This window comes from Schistocerca americana, chromosome 2 (genome assembly GCF_021461395.2).
Source record: "Schistocerca americana isolate TAMUIC-IGC-003095 chromosome 2, iqSchAmer2.1, whole genome shotgun sequence".
Classification (NCBI taxonomy): Eukaryota; Metazoa; Arthropoda; class Insecta; order Orthoptera; family Acrididae; genus Schistocerca; species Schistocerca americana.
The window spans coordinates 840,664,823-840,684,637 of NC_060120.1; the positions used below are offsets into that span (position 1 = coordinate 840,664,823).

General features: G+C 43.4%; 1 protein-coding gene across 1 annotated transcript in view; it reads left to right on the forward strand.

The window, feature by feature from the left end:
- The first annotated feature begins 17,863 nt into the window (after positions 1–17,863).
- Positions 17,864–19,815, forward strand: part of LOC124594474 (trypsin-1-like) — a 53,541-nt gene continuing 51,589 nt past the window's right edge. The window contains exon 1 of the mRNA XM_047132850.1: positions 17,864–17,927. Within this exon, the coding sequence (XP_046988806.1) occupies positions 17,864–17,927 (64 nt within the window). The remainder of the gene's footprint in view (positions 17,928–19,815) is intronic.

Genomic DNA, 19,815 nt, shown 5'->3' on the forward strand with positions numbered 1-19,815 from the left:
ATTACGCATGAAATCAAACGGCATTATTAGGTACCGTTATAATAGGAAATCTTGACTTCCGGTTGCCTGCAACAGGATTCAGCTTATCAAGAATAGAAATATATTTCCTGAAACCCCACTGATAGTAATTACGAAACTGTCTGAATTCCAGAACTCACACTAGCTAGTAACTCTTAATATAGACCTTTTCCCAGGTATCGAGTAGGATGTTACAATCATACCCCTCCACAACTTAGGTAAATGCAGTAGCCTCTAAATACGGCAGTGCTAGGGGGTCTTTTTAAATGTCTTCCCCATGATCGTGTAGCGACATGTAAATTTTACAAGTTCGACCAAACGTTATGTCATGATTCACAGATTATGAGTAATGCAGCTCACTAGCGAAGAACAGACATAAGAATACTATTTGTGGTACAGGAGCTCGAACTGTCTCTTTCAGTCATAGGTATTAGGCGTGACGCTAACTCCGACAAAATAACAAGCCATTCTCGTCATAAAAATTGGTTTTGGGGCTTCCATATCGTATTTTAACTGTACTGGGCACCACGCCTGTTACTCTAAAATCTCATGGATATTTCCATACTACAACAGATCTAATGAAAAGATTTATGAAGTTTAAGGACCTCACACCAAAAGTTCTTCTTGATCTCTTTATAATTCGGTGAATCTTCGGCACTGGTTCTCATAAAGGTATCAGCGTCATTAAAGGCGGCACCTTTGAGACCATTAGGAACTGAATTCCCTGTTTGCTGGTGGATGATCCACAAATGCTACACGTAATGTTCATTATTAAAACATAGGCTACAATTGTACAATTATTTATTGGCTTAAGTTCGTAAGCTACTAGATTTCAGGGGTATCTACAAACAGTAGTCGAACGTCCATGTCGAAGTTAACTTGCAAGGCGACACATCTACAGTACATGGCTCATCAGACTCTTTCCATTAGCAGACGGGATGAATTAGCGCTCTGTACGAGTTTTTGTTGCAGCTTACCCGTATGTTGCCTTTCAGTGGCAGCGCTACATGAACAACGGGGCCCACGAGAAATACAGGCCCCTCAAAGAACAAAGGGTAACTTACGATCAGTAACATGTTGAAGATGCTTGTTGCGCGGGCACATTTGGGTATTCAAACTCATGAGCCATGTGCGGCAGATGTGTTGCCTTGTAAGCTAGCTTTCACATGGACTCTTCGCTCTACTATTTATAGATGCACCTGAAGGTAGGGCTGACTCCCTGAAACCTGGCGGTGTAAACACTTCACTTAATAAATAACTGTACAGATATAGCGGATGTTTTCATCGTGAACATTGAATCGTCAAATGGACGGATGCTGTAGTGGCGTAGCACTTTACGTCTGTAAATTTACATGCCCCTTTCTGGCCCCTCTTCCGATGTTCAAACACTATTAATCACATTTCACAAAATTCTTTTGAGTTTTTGACTGCATCATGTTCAGATCTTCATTCAGTCCTCATGACTTGTTTCGTTTCTGCTATCTCATTGTACGTACATTTCGGTATGTTTTGATCTGTCTCTAAAGACATGTCATACCCTAACCTTGCGTCTTTACAGACAAGCATTGCGCAGGACACGATTAGCTAGTCTTCTTTCTTTATATCAGAGAGCTGTGTAGCGCCTTCTTGATTACAAAGTAGTTAGCTGATACAAGTAACTACACCGCCCATGCCCTGCCGATGGCAAGAAATCTTTCTTGTGCGTTTTCAACGGAACGAGTAGGCCACAGTAATTATCAATTGGTTATTTGATAAAAGAGTGCGATATATATCTATCGAGTGAAGTTGTTGAAACTAAAAGATAATGTCTGACCAGCTTCCTCATTCTGACACAATCCGAAAGCTATCAAACGCTGCAACGTACGACTGAGAAAGTTCCTACATTTTCCTAAAATGTCGAATACACGTTCTGGCGCCAATTTGCTGGTATTTAATTGGTCAAGATTTTGCTTTGCTTGTTTCTGTTTTAAGAATAGTACTGAACATTGTAATGCAAACGTCTATGGAAATGATTTTTCTTCTCCTCTTATTTTGGTATCATTTGACGTCTCGTCATCAGTATGATCGTTTGAGATGGAGTACGATGGGAGTAAAAGTGACTACATGTTGATACATCAGAAAAAGTGATAAAACAAAAGAAAATTATAATTTCCGTTGACATCAAGAAAATGAGAAAGAGAGTACAAGCTCTGATAGGCAAATGGTGAACAACGGAATCGTTGGTGGTATCACCATTCGTCTCAGCTGACTCAAGGAAACCACGAATAACAGAAACCACCGCCATTGAGCAAATATTTGAATTTCGCTCCTAATATGTAGAGAGAGAGTGGAAGGGGCGAGGGAAGATTTAGAGTATGGGGTACTGATGTGGACTGAGAGGGGGAGGAGTTATTACGTGAGAGATGACGAAAGAGAGGAGAAAAAGGAAAGTGACGTAGGTTAGAGATAGGTAGAGAAAGAATGACAGAGAGAAGAAGAGGGGAGGGAGAAAGACAGAGAGAGAGAGAGATAAGGGAGGATGGAGCGGGGGGATAATTTTGAGTATAGATTGGAACAATTATTTCACAAATTTATAGTGTATATCGCAACAGAAGTAATGCTACCAACTTTACAGGTTATGTTAGATATGGAACAGCGGTGTTTACGACGTATTGAATATCCTGGATTCGTGGATAGAGCTGATGGAGGCTTTATGCGTGTGGAGCTACTAGTACAGTTTTACACGATATTTTGTATTGTCTCGCTCTACCGGATGTTCCAGTAATCACCGAATAACATCAAAAGTTGCAAGATAGGTTTAAAAGAGCCTACATAGCAGGAGGTGTCAGAATATCCCATGAGGCATTTCGAGAACCCAGATTAACAAAAGCGAAGAGGATTGGAATATTTCGACGTAAGTCGGGTTCACGTCATACGGTGCCTTTAAATATGTGGTTCCTCTATGCTGATGGCACTACTTCTTGTAGTTAGCTCATTTCAAATGTGGGTGTCAAACATGGAAGAGCAAAGTGACCGGTAGTTCAAAAATACACTGACAGAAATTGAAAGCACTGAACCTTAAAGCCCCCGTCTGTTATTTACCAAAAGTTCGTGGAGGTGCTCGAGGCATAACAGGTCCTAAATTGTTAAAGTTGTAGTCTTCCGGATTTGATAGGCATAATCAAAATTAGCGTGAGCTGTCGCCCCCCCCCCTCCCCCACAAGCACGGATACTCTCTAGTATCTGTTGTGAAATGGAAGAAAACAGCCTCTATGCCCGAAACATGGTACTCTGTGTCAGTCCATGGAAATTGCTGGCTGGTAGTCGGTGTGAAAGTTCGCATTTTCCCATCATAACCGAGACAAGCTTTGTGCTTGGCAAATCATGTAGATGTAGATGGTATCTACATCTACATCCACACTCTGGAAGCCACCGTATGGTGCGTACCTTGTACCACTATTTGTCATTTTCTTTCCTGTTCTACTCGCAAAAAGAGCGAGGGAAAAAAGACTATCTATATCCCTCCATACGAGCCCTAATTTCTCGTATCTTATCTTCGTAGTCCTTACGCGATATTTACATTGGCGACAACAGAAACGTTCTACAGTCAGCTTCAAATGCCAGTTCTCTAAATTTTCTCAATAGTGTTCATCGAAAAGAACGTCACCTTCTCTCCAGGGATTCCCATTTGAGTTACTGAAGCATCTCCGTAACTCCTGCACGTTGTTCGAACCTACCGGTAACAAATCTAGCAGCTGGTCTCTGATTTCCTTCGATGCCTCCCTTCAATCCGACCTGGTGCGGAACCCAAACACTCGAACAATACTCAGGAATGGGTCGCACTAGTGTTCTACACGCGCTCCCCTTCATAGATGAACCACACTTTCATAAAATTCTCCCAATAAAGCAAGTAGACCTTTAAGTGTTACGCCTAGATATTTAACTGACGTGACGCACTAATGTTGTATTCTGACAATACGCGATTATTTTTCTATTCATCTGTCTTAACATACAATTTTCTACATTTAGGGAGACCTGGTATTCATCACACTAACTACAAATTTTGTCTGAGTCATCTTATATCCACTCAAGGACGACATCTTCCCGTACACCAAAGCATCATCAGCAAACAGCCACAGATTGCTGCTCACCTTGTCCGCCAGATCACTAATGTATATAGAAAATAATAATGGTCCTACCACAGTTCTATGGGGCACTCCTGACGATGAATACTCGCCGTCGTGGACAACATAATGGTTTCTTTTACTTAACATCTCTTCGAACCATTCACTTATCTGGGAACCCATTTCGTGTCAGTGGTAAACGTCGTGTGGTAACTCGATATCTCAAACAGTCTTTCAGCAATCTGTTCGCGATGGATCGTGGTGACATTCTGCCTGTAACTTCTAGCCGCATTTCAGCTACTGCCAAGGGTCTGTTTGTCAGCGTCAATCTAACAATGCTACGATCTTCTCGTAACGTAATCATTCTAGAAGGACACCACTCCTTTGGCAGTTATTCTACTACACAAGACTCTCTGTGCGTTATGTTGGTGTTTTGGTCCCATGTCTCTGATGCCAATGATTACACCTTTTTCAAAGTCCGAGAGATTGTGATATGCTGCTAGGGCACGTTCTCTGTTAATACTGTGTTGCCGCGCGGAGTGGCCGGTCTGGAGGGGGGGGGGGGGGGGGGGAGGGGGGCATGTCACGGATTGCGCGGCTCTCCCAGCCGAGGTTAGAGTCCTTCTTCGGGCATGGGTGTGTGTGTGTGTGTGTGTGTGTGTGTGTGTGTGTGTGTGTGTGTGTTTTCCCTAGCATAAGATAGTTTTAAGTTAGATTAAGTAGTGTGTAAGTCTACGGACAGATGATCTCAGCAGTTTGGTCCCTTAGGAATTCACACACATTTGAACACTTTTTTTAATGCTGTATCCGATTTCCGCCTAAAAACGTTCGAGCACATCCAATAGCTGTTTACGCTACTATAAATACAAGTTATTATTTAACAATCGTTAAATGTAGCACGCTAATCAACCAACAGCTATATTCAGTATATACTTGCTAGCGACCAAGTAGTACATCTACGTGATTACTCTGCTATTCACAATAAAGTACCTGGCAGGGGGTTCAATGAACCACCTTCAAGCTGTCTCTCTACCGTTCCACTCTCGAAAGACACGCGGGAAAAACGAGCACTCAAATTTTACTGTGCGAGCCCTGATTTCTCTTTTTATCGTGATGATCATTTCTCCCTATGTAGGTGGGTGCCAACAGAATGTTTTCACAATCGGAGGAGAAAACTGGTGATTGAAATTTCACGAGAAGATCCCGTTGCAACGAAAAACGCCTTTGTTTTAATGATTGCCACTCCAATTCACGTATCATGTCTGTGACACTATCTCCCCTATTTCGCGATAATACAAACCTGATGCGGATCCCACACCGCACAGCAATACTCCAGCATAGGGCGGACAAGCGTGGTGTAAGCAGTCTCTTTAGTAGAGAAAAAATGGTTCAAATGGCTCTAAGCACTATGGGACTTAACATCTATAGTCATCAGTCCCCTAGAAAGTAGAACTACTTAAACCCAACTAACCTAAGGACATCACCCAGTCATCACGTTTAGTAGACATGTTGCATCTTCTAAGTGTTCTGCCAATGAATCGCAGTCTTTGGTTTGCTCTACCCACAATTTTATCTATGTGATCGTTCCAGTTTAGGTTGTTTGTAATTGTAATCCTAAGTATTTAGCTGAATTTACAGCCTTCAGATTTGTGTGACTTATCGCTTAATAGAAATTTAGCTGATTTCTTTTAGTACTCATGTGAATAACTTCACACTTTTCCTTATCCAGGGTCAATTGCCACTTTTCGCACCATACAGATATCTTATCTAAATCATTTTTCAAGTCATTTTGATCATCTGATGACTTTACAAGACGGTAAATGACAGCATCATCTGCAAACAATCTAAGACTATCTCAAATATCGAAGTTTTAATTACTATGTATACACTATCTGATCACAAATATCCGAACATCCCCATGCTATGCGAAATTGACCACCAGATGTCGCTAAAGGTGGAGCCGCAAGTGTAAAAGGAAGCAGCAGAGAAGCAGTAACAGTACATCCCGTCGTTCAGGAGTGCTCAGTTACAACGAACGTGGACTAGTCATTGGATGTCACCTGAGTAACAAATCCATAAGGGATATTTCAATCCTTCTAAAGCTACCCAAGAACACCGTTGGTGACGTCATTGTGAAATAGATACGCGAAGGAACAACCACAGTTAAACCAAGACTATGCAGATCTCATGTAGTGACTGACAGGGACTGTCAGGCACTGCGTTGGGTGGCTGTAAAAGATCACGTGATATCGTCTGAAATAATCACTGGTGTGTTCCAAACTGTTACCAAAAATTCATTTAGCACAATGACAGTGCGTACGGAGATAAAAACAATGTGGTACAATTGTCCAGCAGCTCCTAGATAATTTCTCTAGTCAAAGCAACGTTTCAGGTGCTGTAGTAAGCTGCACCACGGAAAGTGGATGACTGGAAGCGTGTGGTTTGGAGCAAATGTTACTTACGGACGTAGCAGCTCTGTGTAATAAATTTTGCATCCTATACTTCCCAAATCAGCCACAAATGTAATCATACACTACTGGCCATTAAAATTGCTACACCAAGAAGAAATGCAGATGATAAACGGATATTCATTGGACAAGTATATTATACTAGAACTGACATGTGATTACATTTTCACACAATTTGGGTGCATAGATCCTGAGAAATCAGTACCCAGAACAACCACCTCTGGCCGTAATAACGGCCTTGATACGCCTGGGCATTGAGTCAAACAGAGCTTGGATGGCGTGTACAGGTACAGCTGCCCATGCAGCTTCAACACGATACCACAGTTCATCAAGAGTAGTGACTCGCGTATTGTGACGAACCAGTTGCTCAGCCACCATTGACCAGACGTTTTCAGTTGGTGAGAGATCTGGAGAATGTGCTGGCCAGGGCAGCAGTCGAACATTTGCTGTATCCAGAAAGGCCCGTACAGGACCTGCAACATGCGGTCGTGCATTATCCTGCTGAAATGTAGGGTTTCGCAGGGCTCGAATGAAGGGTAGAGCCACGGGTCGTAACTCATCTCAAATGTAACGTCCACTGTTCAAAGTGCCGTCAATGCGAACAAGATTTGACCGACACGTGTAACCAATAGCACCCCATACGATCACGCCGGATAAAACGCCAGTATGGCGATGGCGAATACACGCTTCCAAAATGCGTTCACCGCGATGTCGCCAAACGCGGATGCGACCATCATGATGCTGTAAACGGAATCTGGAATCATCCGAAAAAATGACGTTTTGCCATTCGTGCATCCAGGTTCGTCGTTGAGTACACCATCGCAGGCGCTCCTGTCTGTGATGCAGCGTCAAGGGTAACCGCAGCCGTGGTCTCCTAGCTGATACTCCATGCTGCTGGAAACGTCGTGGAACTGTTCGTGCAGATGGTTGTTGTCTTGCAAACGTCCCCATCTGTTGACTCAGGGATCGAGACGTGGCTGCACGATTCGTTACAGCCATGCGGATAAGATGCCTGTCATCTCGACTGCTAGTGATACGAGGCCGTTGGGATTCAGCACGACGTTCCGTATTAGCCTCCTGAACCAACCGATTCCATATTCTGCTAACAGTCACTGGATGTCGACCAACGCGAGGAGCAATGTCGCGATACGATAAACCGCAATCGCGATAGGCTGCAATCCGACCTTTATCAAAGTCGGAAACATGATCGTACGCATTTCTCCTCCATACACGAGGCACGACAACAACGTTTCACCAGGCAACGCCGGTCATCTGCTGTTTGTGTATGATCACCCGGCGTGATCGTATGGGGTGCCATTGGTTACACGTGTCGGTCACCTCTTGTTCGCATTGACGGCACTTTGAACAGTGGACGTTACATTTCAGACGTGTTACGACCCGTGGCTCTACCCTTCATTCGATCCCTGCGAAACCCTACATTTCAGCAGGATAATGCACGACCGCATGTTGCAGGTCCTGTGCGGGCCTTTCTGGATACAGAAAATGTTTGACTGCTGCCCTGGCCAGCACATTCTCCAGATCTCTCCCCAACTGAAAACGTCGGGTCAATGGTGGGCGAGCAACTGGCGCTTCACAATACGCCAGTCACTACTCTTGATGAACTGTGGTATCGTGTTGAAGCTGCATGGGCAGCTGAACCTGTACACGCCATCCGAGCTCTGTTTGACTCAATGCCCAGACGTATCAAGGCCGTTATTACGGCCAGAGGTGGTTGTTCTGGCTACTGATTTCTCAGGATCTATGCACCCAAATTGTGTGAAAATGTAATCACATGTCAGTTCTAGTATAATATATTTGTCCAATGAACATCCGTTTATCATCTGCATTTCTTCTTGGTGTAGCAATTTTAATGGCCAGTAGTGTATTAGTGACTACTGAGTTAAGAAAATCTGTTAGTAATCTACGTTGTTGTCGGACCCTACGCAATTTGTTGCATCATTTTGATGGAACTCTTGTTGCTTTTTGTTTAGTAGCGTCGGCGTTGTGCCTTACCATCCCAGCCGTGGGGCTTATTATGTGTAATGTTTTAAAACTGGGTGTTTAGTTTGTTCCAGACAATCTGGTGGATCTTGAACTGTATTATATACCAAAGTACTCTAACTCCGTGAGACACTTGCGTGGAGGTTTGAATATCGGCATTCACCAAGGGCTCGATTATCTTAAGGATAAAATATCATTTGGTGTTTCTTGGGGAGCATCATGTGTGGAAGTGAGCTCAGTCGGTTACTTAAAATATCTCAAACCTGAGTGTTTAATTGTTACTTGTAAGCTGAATTTAGCTGTCGTAATTTTTTTAACTCTTGCGCTACTGCTGCTATGCCTTTTTATTTGAAGTTCTTTCAAGTGGTTGATTTTTGTTTTATTACTATAGCACTGTTTGATACATTTAGTTGTAACGTGTTGTTGCTGTGTCAGCACACACGATTTGTTGGACTATAATTGTTGACAATTTGTTCTACATCTGTGCCTAGGTGGTGAGTCTGGGCTACACCTTCGGGTTCTCGCTTGTTCTTGAATCTGAAGGAATTGAACGTTCCGTTAGTACCCGCTGCCCCCCCCCCCCCCCCCCCAAACAGGCCGATAAATCGGGCCCGAATGGCACAACCAGGTGTGGCCCGCGTCGGCCGCTCCGCAGGACTTTCATGTCCGCACTTGGCAGGTGCAGTGAGCTGGGAACTATTTGCAACAGAAGTGTCTGATGTAGATTGTTGCCTGCGTAGTTGGGCGTCCTTATGTAAGGTTGTTTTTTCTTTTGAATGAACATATTTGGGCAAGGTTTTAAAACTATCTGCAAGTGAACTTACGATGGCCCTTTTGGCGCGCAGTGTTTTCTATTTTCTGTAAAAAGGTATTACCTTTCTCATTTGAAAAGTTGTTATACATTTGTTAATAACTAAAGCCAACTGATAGGCTTCATGTATAAACGTTCCCTGACTGGGCGTTTATTGTTATAAATATTATTCCTTCACTATTTGTTAATGCAAAATACAGTTATTCACAGTTCATGTGTAAGGTTACTCTTTCTTTTAAATGAATATATTTGAGCAAGGTTTTAAAACTGTCAGTGAACTTACTGTAGCCCTTCAGGCGTTCAGTGTATTGTTTTATATATATATATATATATATATATATATATATATATATATACATATATATATATATATATAATGGTATTATCTTTCTCATTTGAAAAGTTGTTATACTTGCTTTGGTATCGAAACCTAACTGATGGGTTTCATGTACAAATGTTCTCTCTCTTGATGTTTATGACAATCGTTATCTGTTGATTGACTTTAATAAATATTGTAAACAATAGAATGAATGCTCCCCCCGCCCTAAGGTCCGGTCCTTTTGCTTAGTCCTTTGCGCGTTTTATGATACGCAGACGTAATACCGGTTTCAGATGGACAACCCAGAATTACCGTCCAGGTGAGATTTTGTATAGACGTATAGTAGGAAAATACATGATTAAATTTGTGGTTGAAATGTGATGTATAGGACGCGAAATTTAGTACACAGAGCTACCACTTCTGTAAGTAACATTTGTTCCAATTCGGATGGACATGGAGTCAAACTGAGCTTGGATGGCAGATTCAGGTACACCAGTCCATGCTACTCCAGCTGACGGAGTTTATCAAGTGTAGTGGTTGGCGAATAGTCTTATGGAAGCCCAGGATCATACGCTTTCGAAGAGTGATCGATCTGGAGAGACCATTACTCGAACAGCCTGTGATAGAGGTAGGTCAGTGTTGCCCGGTGTATTGTTGTTGAAAATAGTATCACGGACACCTCAAAAACAACACACATGTCAGAAACGTCATGCGTCTCTACAATTTTCATGATATGCGAACCAGAAGTTATCATGACGATAAGGAGAGCAATCTAGCAAGTCGTTTCTTTTTTTCAAGCCTCCCATATACAGATACGCAGGGCTTGTCTAAAGACGACGCGGTATTCGTCTTGTATCTGGTGTTGTCGTTTGTTCGATTCATCTGCATCTACATCAAAACTCCGCAAGCCACCAGACGGCTTGTAGTAGAGGGTACTTCCGGTACCAGTATCCGATCATCCCTTTGCTCCTCAATTTGCGACAGGAGCGTGGGAAGAATGGTTGTCGGTAAACCTTTGTAATAGCTCTAACTTTTCGCATTTCCTTGTTGTCATTTCGTGAGACGCACGCCACAGGAAATAATACACTCCTGGAAATTGAAATAAGAACACCGTGAATTCATTGTCCCAGGAAGGGGAAACTTTATTGACACATTCCTGGGGTCAGATACATCACATGATCACACTGACAGCACCACAGGCACATAGACACAGGCAACAGAGCATGCACAATGTCGGCACTAGTACAGTTTATATCCACCTTTCGCACCAATGCAGGCTGCTATTCTCCCAAGGAGACGATCGTAGAGATGCTGGATGTAGTCCTCTGGAACGGCTTGCCATGCCATTTCCACCTGGCGCCTCAGTTGGACCAGCGTTCGTGCTGGACGTGCAGACCGCGTGAGACGACGCTTCATCCAGTCCCAAACATGCTCAATGGGGGACAGATCCGGAGATCTTGCTGGCCAGGGTAGTTGACTTACACCTTCTAGAGCACGTTGGGTGGCACGGGATACATGCGGACGTGCATTGTCCTGTTGGAACAGCAAGTTCCCTTGCCGGTCTAGGAATGGTAGAACGATGGGTTCGATGACGGTTTGGATGTACCGTGCACTATTCAGTGTCCCCTCGACGATCACCAGTGGTGTACGGCCAGTGTAGGAGATCGCTCCCCACACCATGATGCCGGGTGTTGGCCCTGTGTGCCTCGGTCGTATGCAGTCCTGATTGTGGCGCTCACCTGCACGGCGCCAAACATGCATACGACCATCATTGGCACGAAGGCAGAAGCGACTCTCATCGCTGAAGACGACACGTCTCCATTCGTCCCTCCATTCACGCCTGTCGCGACACCACTGGAGGCGGGCTGCACGATGTTGGGGCGTGAGCGGAAGACGGCCTAACGGTGTGCGGGACCGTAGCCCAGCTTCATGGAGACGGTTGCGAATGGTCCTCGCCGATACCCCAGGAGCAACAGTGTCCCTAATTTGCTGGGAAGTGGCGGTGCGGTCCCCTACGGCACTGCGTAGGATCCTACGGTCTTGGCGAGCATCCGTGCGTCGCTGCGGTCCGGTCCCAGGTCGACGGGCACGTGCACCTTCCGCCGACCACTGGCGACAACATCGATGTACTGTGGAGACCTCACGCCCCACGTGTTGAGCAATTCGGCGGTACGTCCACCCGGCCTCCCGCATGCCCACTATACGCCCTCGCTCAAAGTCCGTCAACTGCACATACGGTTCACGTCCACGCTGTCGCGGCATGCTACCAGTGTTAAAGACTGCGATGGAGCTCCGTATGCCACGGCAAACTGGCTGACACTGACGGCGGCGGTGCACAAATGCTGCGCAGCTAGCGCCATTCGACGGCCAACACCGCGGTTCCTGGTGTGTCCGCTGTGCCGTGCGTGTGATCATTGCTTGTGCAGCCCTCTCGCAGTGTCCGGAGCAAGTATGGTGGGTCTGACACACCGGTGTCAATGTGTTCTTTTTTCCATTTCCAGGAGTGTATATTGTCCGACACTTCCGGGAACGTCCTCTCTCGGCATTTCAATAGTATACCTCTCTGTGATGCACAACGCCTCTCTTGTAGCGTCTGCTACTGGAGTTTGTTGAGCATCTCTGCAAACATATCAAATGGTTCAAATGGCTTTGAACACTATGGGACTTAACATTGGAGGTCACCAGTCCTCTAGAACTTAGAACTACTTAAACCTAACTAACCTAAGGACATCACACACATCCATGCCCGATGTAGGATTCGAACCTGCGACCGTAGCGGTCACGTGGTTCCAGATTGAATCGCCTAGAACCGCTCGCAAAGCTATCGCACCGAACCAAATGATTCCGTAAATAAATGCGCCGCTCTTCGTTGGATCTCCTCTATCTCCTCTATCAGCCTTACCTGGGAAGGATCCCACATCGGCGAAAAATACTCTATAATCGGTCGAACAAGCGTTTGGAAGACACTTCTTTCGTGGATGAGTTGCATTTCCTTAAGATTCTTCCTACGAATCTCAATCTAGTATCTGCTTTTCCTGCTATTTTTTTTATGTAATGATTGTTACTCCGAGATATTTTTCGATAGTACACTTTGCAGCAATTTGTTAACAGTGGTGTAATAGTACAGTAGTGGATTTTTTCTCCTATATATCCTTTCGCAAATCGCTATAGACTGTTGACATTTCTACTTTCTCATGGACAACCGCATCATCTGTGAATAGCTTTATTGAGCTTCCGACATTTTCTTCTATATCATTAATATGTATTGTAAACAGTAACGGTCCTATCACGCTTCCTTGGAATACTCCTGAAATTGCCTATACATCTGTCAGTTTTGTTCCGTTAAGAGCGACGGGTTGCGTTCCCTCTGCAAAGATGTCTTCTGTTCAAATGCAAATCTGGTCCGATGCTCGGTAAGCTCGGTTTTTCTTTTCACCAAACGGCACAGTGTACGATGCGTTCCTGAAGTACAGGAAAATGGCATCAATCTGAGCGCTGATATCTGCAGCACTGTGGGTCTGGTGGAGGAAGAGATCGAGCCGAGTTCCGCAAGATCTCTGTTTGCGGACTCCGCGTTGATTTTTACGGTGGAGATTTTCGTTATAGTACGTGAACATCAAACATGTTTTATAATTCGAGAACATATTGACGTAAGCGATATCCGCCTATAATTACGTTGTCCGTCCTACGATACTTCTTGAAAACGGGAATGATCTGACTTTCTTCCAGTCACTGGGTACCATTCGTTGCTCCGGCAACCTAGACGGACTGCTGCGGGGAACAGTTCTTTCGAATAAACTCTGTAGAACCTTGCAGGTATCTCAACTGGTCTGATGCCTTTCCATTTCTAAGGGAATGTAACTGTTATTCTGTTTCGCGATCACTTATTTCAGTATCTTCAATTTCGATGACCTTACGATGATTAAAAATAGGGGTTGCATTACAATCTTCCACTGTGAAACAATTTCGGAACACCGAATTGAGAATTTCGGCCCTCTCTGTCAGTTTCCGTTTCGGCGCCACTGTGGTCTCTGAGTGGCTAAAGAGATGATTTTTATCAGCTTACTATAACACCAAAACCTCTTAGGGTTTTTATTTGGATCGGTTGGCAAAATGTTTACTCACAAAGTCACTGACGGCTTCTCTCATTGCTCTCCTTACATTTATTTTCGCTTCGTTCAGCATAAGTCAAATGGTTCAAATGGCTCTGAGCTCTATGGGACTTAACATTGGAGGTCATCAGTCCCCTAGAACTTAGAACTACTTAAACCTAACTAACCTACGGACATCACACACATCCATGCCCGAGGCAGGATTCGAACCTGCGACCATAGCAGTCGCGCGTCAGCATAATTAAAATGATGATAAAAACTGAGCGTAAACACTGATGGCTAGATTTACAAGAAACACAAATTTAGAGTGTATGAGAGCAATTATTATTAATTGTCTTGGCGTATAAAAAAAACTGCCACGTCAGCGGAAACCGTAACAACAGTCACCGTGGTGAAATTCCGTGGTGCTCCTGGCGTCGTGGCACTGTCAGTGTGGACAATGTGTTGCTGCAGTCAGGTTCATTTCCTCATTCAGTGTACACGCAAGGCTGTACAATGTATCTTGGCTGCGCGAACAGTATGTCTGCCGTCTCCATCGTTAGTCGCGTGGGTCCGCTGGGATTCTGCAAAGCACCGAGAACGGCCATACAGAATGACAGAACGATAAACCAACTCCTATAGGCCACTCTCAAGCTGCTTTTGAGTAGTTTAAGGAGACGAAATCTCATCCTTAACCTCTCTTTCATGACAGGAGTAAATTCATTTAACTCTATACCTATACTGTACCTGGAGTGTGTCATTGATTTCACATCAATTGTAGATAATACGCGACGATGTATTTATATTTCTTGTAGTGAAATTTTCAGCTATCACATACAATTGTGGTTGCTACCCTTGGCCCCCTTTGTATGCATGAAATCTAGATGACTTTCGTGACGTCGTACTTCATTTGGAAGATCAGCCATCAGTTGCAAAACAGAATGACCTGTTCACGGTGCTGCCCTTTCTTTCTCAACAGCACATCGAATTTTACAGTAGACTTGCAACGCCTGACCCCAGGAATGGAATCAGTAAGAAATAGAAATCAATACTGCAAGATTTCTTTCCGTGAATTACTTTTTGTTATTCTCGTGTAACAAAAGTTAAAAATATGTTAGAATTACCTTTTGCTGACTACAGTTCTACTAACTAACATTTTACAGCTGTATTTCTGTGCTCCTATTATCGGAAATACAAAGTAGTGCATCTGTCCTGATGGCAAACAACAGCACATGGAGTTCGTTCTTGGCAAGATGAAGGATGATGTTTTCTTCAACGCTTAATGTTTAGTGACTGGGCGACATTCCATTTCAATGGAGAGATGAACCGTCATAATGTGAGAATATGGGGTACGGAAAAACCACACGAAGTTGTACAACATAGGGAGTCTCCAAAATTTAATGTGCTTTGCTCCATTTTCCTTTGCCGAGAACACTCTTACGGGAAGCACATATCTCGATATGCTTGAGCACTTCCTTTTCTCGCAGTTGGAGACTGATTCGAACGACTTCATTTACCAACAGAATAAATATAGAAGTGCGTGAAATTATAAATCAATTGATTAGTGAACGATGGTTCGGCCGTAGTGGACCAAATGATGCAGTCTTACATTGCTAGTATCCAAGGTCACTGGATCTGACTCTGTGTAATTATTTCTTGTTGGGGTTTATAAAAGATTTTATCTGCCTCCGTTACCAACAACAATGAATAAACGAAGACATCGCTAACAGCAGCAGTGGAAGCTGTAACTCAAGACTGCAGTGTGAGGACAATATGAATACTGCATTGACATATGCCGTGAATCTCGGGGGTGGGCAAGCTTATAGACACCTATGAAAAAAAAACTTTTTGAGTTTCCCGTTCTTAAAAAATGGCTCTGAGCACTATGGGACTTAACATCTCAGGTCATCAGTCCCCTAGAACTTAGAACTACTTAGGCCTAACTAACCTATGGACATCACACACATCCATGCCCGAGGCAGGATTCGAACCTGCGACCGTAGCGGTCGCGCGGTTCCAGACTAGAGCGCCTAGAACCGCTAGGCCACAAGGCTGGCCTTACCGTTCAAAAAAAAAAATCATTGTATATGTTTATTAGTTTCAGAAATACAGACGTGCCAAATCGGATTATTATTTTTGATACACACTGTATTTTGGCTCAACACTTTCCCGGTTTTAAACTTCAAGCCCTGCAATCGACTCAAAATGAATGGGATCGACAGCTGATTCAAAATTGACAATTTTTCATCATCATGTGTGGGTTATCGCTTACGTATCCATAAGGTACTCTGTTCATAAGAATGCCACTGGCGTAGCAACCAAGGCATTTGACTGGGGAGCAGAGAACCTGTGTTCGATTCTCAAAATGCAATCTGGAGCTTTTATTAAATTGTGCTTTTTATCGAAACTGGTAAGAACAGGAGGGTTAATAAGGTAATCAATAAGGAATAATAACGGGGTAGGGAAATAAATTTCTCAAACGACTTGGATTAGCAAGAAATTAAAATTTTAAGTCTCGTTGCATGGAAGCAGTTCCGAGCAATACTGCTGCGAATTCGTCACGAGGGACCGCAGACCGCCGACCGAGCGATGCTTGTTTACAGCGAGGGGTGTTATAGAACCTTATTTGGTACATTCCAAATTACATTGTGCTTCTGGAAACCCGCCGGGAACTGCACAACCGCTCGGATACAACAACCGTACCATACAAGGTCCTATTTTTCAGCCGTTGTTATCGTACAGGTGATATACATTAAAATTAATTCCCGAAAAATAAATATTTTTGAATATAAACCAAGTCTGTTTTCCGCCAGATCTTGCGAAGGAACGTGCATTCATTAGATGTTTTTGGAGTGAATATTTGCTTCGAATGCGTATATGAAAAGGATCGTCCACTCAGTTGTTCGAAGGAAAGTGAGGACTTGTAACAGAGTAAGTAAAAGAGCCATTGTAAGGCAACCAGGATTAAAATTTTAAATCTTTACTAATCAAAATCGTTTGACAAATTTATTTGCCTGTTACTAATTACCTTATGAAGCCTCCCATTAATACGATTTCAGTACGGGAAAGAATTTCAAATAAAAGAGTTTGGGAATCGAACATTGGTTCTCTGCATCTCAGCTAGATGCCTTGGTCTTTCGTTGAGCTGTCTTTGCCTTGTAGTTAGATAAGTGGCAGCTGCAGCAGTTTCTTTCCTTGTTTGTGGTCCTCGTAGGCGATGATGACGAAAAAATGCCCGGTTTTCAGTTATCTATCGACCCCGTCAGTTTTGAGTCTATTACGCGCCACGAACTTCAGGGGCGGTTTTCTCAAAAGCTGGAGGCGTGTTGTGTCTAAATACCTAAAAGTCTTTCATTTCACTCTGTATACAAGAGACCTGTCAAATACGAGCCCTATCGGTTGGCCCTGTCTGAGGTCTTCCTCTTATTAGAACGTCTTAACAAATTATTGATTTTCTTAATTTCTCGCGTTACTTTTGGCACTGATTAAATGGGTAGCATGTCTGAGGTGTCAGTACAACTTCCCATTCCCCAAATAAGTTTTATATAAAAAGAGATAAATTGTTTTTTGATTCTTCCGACAAATGTGAGATTTGCCACTAAGAACAGTTTCCATTTGCACTTTTAATTTGTCCTTGCAAAAACCTGACGTATAAGGTGAAATTTATTATACTTTGAAGTTGTACGTGTTTTGCATTCAGGCACATGTTCAGTATTCACTTGTTGTACTTCCGAGCGACTTCCTCCCCTCTATCCCTTTTTTGTTGCACTTGATGACTATTAAAAATGCAGATTGCGCTAGCAAAGGGTAATACTCACTGCCTGTAGCTATATTTCAGGGCATAAACTGTGTTCGTAATCTTGTGTGAACAGTTACGAAATCTGTGGCAGCTTACAAAGCGTTTGGCTCCAAACAAATGGAGACAATCACTGTAGCGTGCGTTATCTTCTGCTTCGTCAGGAGAAAGAATACCACTTTTACTGACGATCGCAGTTCTGATAAGAGTGTTTGGCTTTATACACGGACAGCTCCGGGCATCTGCCTCAGACACCATGGCGGTGGCGGCGCGTGTCCTGTTGGCGGTAACGGTCCTGTGTGGGCTGGGCGTCGGCCGCGGTGAGTACTCTCCGTTCGTAATCTGTCATAAGTTGTTTCAGACTATAATTGAAACATACCTGTAATATAACCACAACAAAGGTCAGCATTTAATAACGATTGTGGTGTTGCTCACGCTGCTAAATACTGCATTTTCGGGCAACAACAGTCATATTATGTGGCAGGTGTCATTAGAGCACAGTTAATAAAGTCATTTCATGTAATAATCCAAAAAATAAGCACTCATCTTTTTGCGTTTCCCACGCTGGTCTCGTCGTAAAATCATGGCTCAATCGTTGAAAATCTAGGTGGTTATGATTCCAAGCTCGGATGCAAAGAGGCCTAGGTTTTATTCCGCTATATTCAAAAGTTTTGTAGATGCGCTTCACAAACCATTCTTGAAGCTTACACTTTTACTGGACAATGGTGATGTAAAAAAAAATAATCAGCACTCCGAATTAAATTACACTTCCTTTTAATTGCTTTTATTGCAATATCACGTGACACACAAACATCACTTCACAATACAAAACATACTTGAAAACATCTTCCTCACAGTCACTGTTAAAAGTCACATTTTATAAGCGGACTACAATACGCGTTTTTCCAACATGACGTCCAAGACTTGACTTTTCCAAGGTCCGACTCTCTAACGACTTAACAGCTAACTAATAATCGCTTACGCACCCAAAAATCAGAGTTACAAGTACGTCAAAAGATCATAGTGACAAAAGAAGTAATACACATAAGAATAATATCATATCGATGTATCAAAAATGAAATCAAATCTGAATGTTGTCTCATAAATACGTTAACTACTTTACAGAAACACAGTAGAATATTACTGGTATCGAGAGGTTCAGGTGAGGTGCCGTAATGGTTGCGTAATTCAAGTACCATTACATGTTCCACAGATTGGTCGTTGTGAACAGTGTTACAGGCATCCTCCGCACAGGCTACGGCTGCAGCTAACTTTCCCTTACACCAAAGTTGCGTCAGTCTGTTATGCAGGACCTTTTTTCCAGGACGTCTAATAGACACAGTAGACATACATTACCTCAAAACAAATAACGTATTTCTTGGCAATGCTTTTTTCGAGCGTAAACTGTTTCCTAAAACTGTGAAAATAGTCACTAAAATGTACCATCCCTTTGGCAGTGGACGAGCAGTTTAGTTCAGACTTGTACTTACTCTCCGTTGGAAAATGTGTACGAGGTCTGACGAAATAAAACTGACGGACGCTGCAAATTTGCGTGCTTCCCAAACATGTCAAATTAGTGGTGTTCGACAACAAATCATGACCATTTCAATACATACATATCAATATTCGTTCCTTCCATGGGTCAAAACATTTTCTTCGTGTTGTTTTCCGCGATACTGAACAGTAACTCATCCGTTTTTGTTTTCCGGCAGAGTATCAGGACGTATCTGCAGTACTTCACGGACAATAAGTTGATCGATTTTCATCAAAGTTACCTCACTGTAACAACGTAGTACAAGATCGAAAAACACACTTCAACGCGTCTCGCAAATACTTCCATACTGATGAGAGCAGGCTTGAATCTTTTGTGTCAATGTGGACTTACGATCTGGCACTCCTCCTTGCAGGCCGCGGTGGTCGTCCGGTTCTAGGCGCTCCAGTCCGGAGCCGCGCTGCTGCTACGGTCGCAGGTTCGAATCCTGCCTCGGGCATGGATGTGTGTGATGTCCTTAGGTTGGTTAGGTTTAATTAGTTCTAAGTTCTAGGGGACTGATGACCACAGCAGTTGAGTCCCATAGTGCTCAGAGCCATTTGAACCATTTGAACTCCTTCTTGACTTGTCCCAATTTCCTTGGCTAACATCTCAGATGTGATTAGATTAAAATGTTATAGTGTGTCATGGGAACTTGTAAGTAGCATTTAACATGA